Source organism: Eutrigla gurnardus, assembly GCF_963514095.1.
Source record: "Eutrigla gurnardus genome assembly, chromosome: 19".
Taxonomy (NCBI): Eukaryota; Metazoa; Chordata; class Actinopteri; order Perciformes; family Triglidae; genus Eutrigla; species Eutrigla gurnardus.
In genome coordinates this window covers 5,649,548-5,654,547 of record NC_139930.1, presented here as the reverse complement: position 1 = coordinate 5,654,547, position 5,000 = coordinate 5,649,548, and the positions used below count along the sequence as shown (strand labels likewise).

At 41.7% G+C, this 5,000-nt stretch overlaps 1 protein-coding gene across 3 annotated transcripts in view; it reads right to left on the bottom strand.

Annotated features, from left to right (window-relative positions):
• The window catches only part of tcf4 (transcription factor 4), a 210,642-nt gene that overhangs the window by 153,963 nt on the left and 51,679 nt on the right, over positions 1–5,000 (bottom strand). For all 3 annotated transcript variants that reach the window (XM_084035290.1, XM_084035289.1, XM_084035288.1), the window contains 2 exons: positions 3,122–3,177; positions 1,827–1,905 (listed from right to left, as the gene is read on the bottom strand). In XM_084035290.1, coding sequence (XP_083891416.1) covers positions 1,827–1,905; positions 3,122–3,177 — 135 coding nt within the window. The remainder of the gene's footprint in view (positions 1–1,826; positions 1,906–3,121; positions 3,178–5,000) is intronic.

Here is a 5,000-nt window from a genome sequence, read left to right as displayed (position 1 = left end):
CTCAGGAAGTTTTGCATTTTGTTTCTTTTGCTTTATTTGATCCATATGGATGTATTCTATCATTAACTGCAGTTTGCATTCTCAACTAACTGGACGATCACAAGATTTGGCTAATTATTCATAACAAAATGTTAGCTTTTTTATTTCATTTTTGTATCGTTTTGTTTCAGCCAATTCAAGTCACAACCGGAAACTCTCACTTGCACAGACAGAATGAATCCAGATGTGTATTTGCACAAAATCAAACTTGGACTCCAGCTTTTTTCATGGCTGTCGAAAACCCTTAGTTCTAATAAAGGGAAACCTGCTACATAATGACATGTTATTTTGAATATTGTATGATGACAGATAGGGAAGACAAGACAAGCCAGAAATGTTGTTTTCCATTTGGATATAGAAGATCACACAACATCAGTGATACTCTTGTGGTTGTATGGGAACAAAAACCCTGCATCCACGTTCTAAAAGCCTGAAGGCAGAAGCCTTTATAGCAGCTCATTACCACCGTGTGGTCACCCACAACTCTAACACCATCATGAGGTTTGGTGATGACACCATCTGATCACAGACCAGGCGTCCTACAGAGACGAGGTCGGAGCCCAGCACAACTACCTCCGTCTGAATGTCAGCAGAACTACGGAGCTGATTATCCAAAACTCCTGGATACTCAGCAACTTCTTCAGGTTCAGAGAATCCTGACCGGCTGCATCCCCGCCATCAACACTACGGTGAGAGAAAACTGCTCAGCACATCTTCCAGGATTGAGGTACTGTCCGTTGAAGACCTCCATCCCCAGCGGTGCAGGGAGAAGCCCAACACGATTATCAGGGACCTTAGTCCCTCCAGACAAAAAGTGTTCTACCTGTTGCCATCCAGCATGCGGTCCCAAGCATCCAGCTCAGCTTCATCTAATAGGCCATAAGACTGCAGAACTCATCACTATTGAACAACATTAAAGTTGAGCTGAAATTATAAAATGCCTTTTTAACCCTTCCGGTCATATATTGTTCACCTATTTAAAACTGATGTAAAAATATATGCCTTCAAAAAATTAAGATTTTTAAATCAAAATCCAATATTAACTACTTCCTGGGGAGCAAAATATGATGCTTGCTTACATCAGCTAGTACCAACCAATTTCAACCAATGATATCATGACATCCATCCATCCATCAAGATGATGTTGGAGAGGATTGTGAGCTCATCTTTTCAACAATCAAATCAAATTCCTCCCATACACATGCTTGCATTCACTCTGGGAGGCTTCAGAATAAAAGGTTAACGTCTAACGTTTCAAAATCCAACAACTGAGAGAGAGAGGCAGAAAAAGAGCAGGTTGATTCAGAGAGCTGAGAGCCGACATCTTCCATATTTGATGCATCCAGTCAAAGGTAATTAAGCTGTGTGTGTGTGTGTGTGTGTGTGAGAGAGAGAGAGAGAGAGAGAGAGAGAGACACAGAGAGAGAGAGATTATCTGTGTCAGTGGCCATTTGCTCACAACTGGCGCCACATCTGAGAGAGCCAGAGGCAGAGAGCATCATGGGTAAATGAGCACACACTGCCTGGCGTTTTCCACACAGCGGACTGAGCGAGAGAGAGAGAGAGAGAGAGAGAGAGAGAGAGAGAAATTTCTTGCCAGATGACCTGTCTCCTCCAGTGTACGATAGAGTTTCACTAACTCTCTGCACCCACACACCATCAGATCAAAACCCAACAAAGCGATTGATGGAAAGAATGAAGCACATTGATAAATATCTTACTCACACACACACGCACACACACACAAACACACACACACACACACGCACGCTCAGTCTGTGGTGTACCTGTTAGCCTGCTGGAGATGGCGTACGGAGGTGAGAGGCTTTCATGTGACGCCATGTACTGAGAGCCATCTGCGTAATTCTGGAAAATGAAATACAACAATCATATTTCATTATTATTGTAGCTGTCATTTCTAGCAGCAGCGATCGAAATCATTTCAATGCATTATGGGTAGAACAACTGATGTAGTATGATAGCGATAGTCCCCACAGTGAGGCAGGAGGGTCAAACGAATGCAGGACTTTCATCCAGGAGGCCGCTGTGCATGTCCCGTGTCAAACTAAAAGGAAACATTTTCTTACATCAGTTGCTAGTAACGTGACTCATCACTGTACGTAGTCATGTGACCCATTTGTTACTCGCTAGTCACGTGAGTCTTTAGTGAAGTTAATACCAACCACGCTCTTCTCCTAAACCTAATCACATCGCTTTGTTGCCTAAACCTAACTTCCTGTGAAGGCGTATATGAACACGCCGTGACGGACACTGAGTGGAGTGAAAACGTGTTGTCAAAAGACCCTCAGCCTAACCCTTGTTTTTTTTTTTCTTTAAATCGAACCATAATTGACTAAATGAACATCATGCTGTATCGAGAAGACTTTAAACTAGTGATGGAGAAGAAAAACTCACGTTTACTGAGGTAATAAATTAAGTGAGATATAGACTTCCTTTTGCAGCCAGGAGTCGCCCCCTGGTCTGGGGAAAAAAACTGACATTGCACTATATTTTTTTGTGTAATATATGTTGTGATGATAAAAAAATACAGGAATTGTTTTATTTATTGTATTTGTGTGCTGTGTAAAATGTTGACGTATCAAAGCGTATCAAATGTATGACTTTAGTGTTGTCTGTTCCTGCACATTTTTGCTTCTTTTATTTAATATACTTTCAATAAAAGTCAAAAGTGTCCAAAACCTATTCCTATAAAAAATTATTTCTAATTTTGTGGCAGCGAGTCGCTCACTCACACTGCACCACTCCCTGAAAACGACTGTGTGGTTATCTGATGTGAAAAAAGCCAATTATAAACACAACAGAGACGTATTAGAAATGGATAGAAATCTGACTGATCCCTTTTCTAACCAGATGTTGAAAATATGTAAATGCATCCATCTCTGCAACATGCATATTTTCTCCTCATAAGTCTATGTCAGTAACATGTCACAACAAACCCTGTGTATTAATTATAGCCCTGGTTGTATCGGTAGGTAGCAGTTCTAATGGTAGTAATGGCAACACTGGTAATATAATGTGTATAAGTGAGTTAGTAATTTGTACTATTGTTGTTGGTGTTTACCTTGGAAGAACGACTTCCACTCGCCCACGACCCTGCACTCGTTCTCTCCTCCATGTCTGTAAGAAGAGAAACAGAAAGACATTTAACAACCAGAAAAAAAGACCGAACATTTAGAAAGTTGATAATCAAGAATGAATTTGTGGAGGAACAATTTGGGGAAAATAAGTGAGAGAGAAAATCCAATGGTTTCATGCGATGCAGTAGGTTTATACTTTGAAGAAGCGATTTGCAGGCAAAAAAATCAGGAAATTTTCAAGCAGAAAAACCTAAAGTTTAAAATGAATTGAACAAATAACAAAAAACAACAACTTTAAACTGTGTTCAATGTGCAATTTATTTAGAGATTGCTATGGAGAACATTCTCCCCGGAACCACATTTTAATCACTCAGACAGCCATGTCGCTTTCATCACATCACTTTCAAGACTTAATACTACACATAATATTACTGTACAGTGTCTGTAATCAACTACTGGAGCGTAAATCGTCCTCTCTCTGTGCTCCATGTCATTAAACATTATTGATTATGATTGCAGAGCCTTTAATGTGTCTTTGTGGAATTTAATGGTCCTTTAAGCCTCCTGCAGAACAATAATCCCCTCTGTCATCACACTGTATCCATGAGGTTTTATCTGTCAAAGGTCGGCCTGCTGACGGAGAGGTCACAAGTGACCTGATAACGGTTCGACATGGAGAGAACATCCCTCGGTTCATCCTGCAGGGAACATGAATGCCCGTATAGAAATACGTGAAATGACGACGACCTCCTAAGGCACCGATCACACTGAGATGCGTTACAACACGCCACGGAAGCTTCAACTCTTGACAAAACGCATCTGGCAAAACAGCTGATCAGCCGGTGTAGCGAGGTTCATTAACAACCAGGCGATCAAATGTAGATTCAAGCACACGTGAGGAGGGAAAACGTCCTTAAAAAGGTTTGGGTTCACGACATACTAAAGAAATACATAAATCATCCATCCATTTTCTACCGCTTATCCTGTATTCAGGGTTGCGGAGGGCTGGAGCCGATCCCAGCTGTCATTGGGCGAAAGCAGGGTACACCTGGACAGGTCGCCAGTCTATCACAGGGAGACATGTAGAGACAAACAACCATTCATGCTCACATTCACACCTACGGACAATTTAGAGTAATCAATGAACCTATCCCCATCCTGCATGTCTTTGGACTGTGGGAGGAAGCCGGAGAACCCGGAGAGAACCCACGCTTACACGGGGAGAACATGCAAACTCCACACAGAAGGAACCCGGGACCAACCCAGGAATCGAACCCAGGACCTTCTTGCTGTGAGGCGACAGTGCTACCCACTACACCATTGTGCAGCCACATAAATCATCGTAGTAAAAAAGCTAATATCGACCTTGTGTCTGCATTTGCCGTCGTCTGCTCCTTCCACATCTAGTGGCATCAATACAGGAGGAACCAGGAAGTAGTAAAGCCTGCCTCTTGCTTGATGTGATTGGCTGCCTGGGCCAAGTGTGACAATGACAAGCGATGCTTTAAGAATATTTGCGTATACTTTTATGTACGTCCTAAATCTGCAGGAAAAATGCCATTCATGTCACAGGTTGGGCGACAGGTACCATAGAGAAAAAAGGTTTCTAGTGACGCGTCTCGGTGTGATCGGCCTTGAATAGCGCTTGACTAATAGTGAGATGTGATGTGTCAAAGTAACGTGTAATGTTAATGGCTTAAGCAACAAAATGCACTATTTGGGTTTAGAGTAGGGATGCAAACAATTAATCGATTATCGATTAATTGTCGATAAGAAATTACTTGATTAAAATAAATTAACTCTCTGTTGACGTCAACTGTCAATCATCTCTATTCTACATTCTGATTGGAACTCGCTTCACTC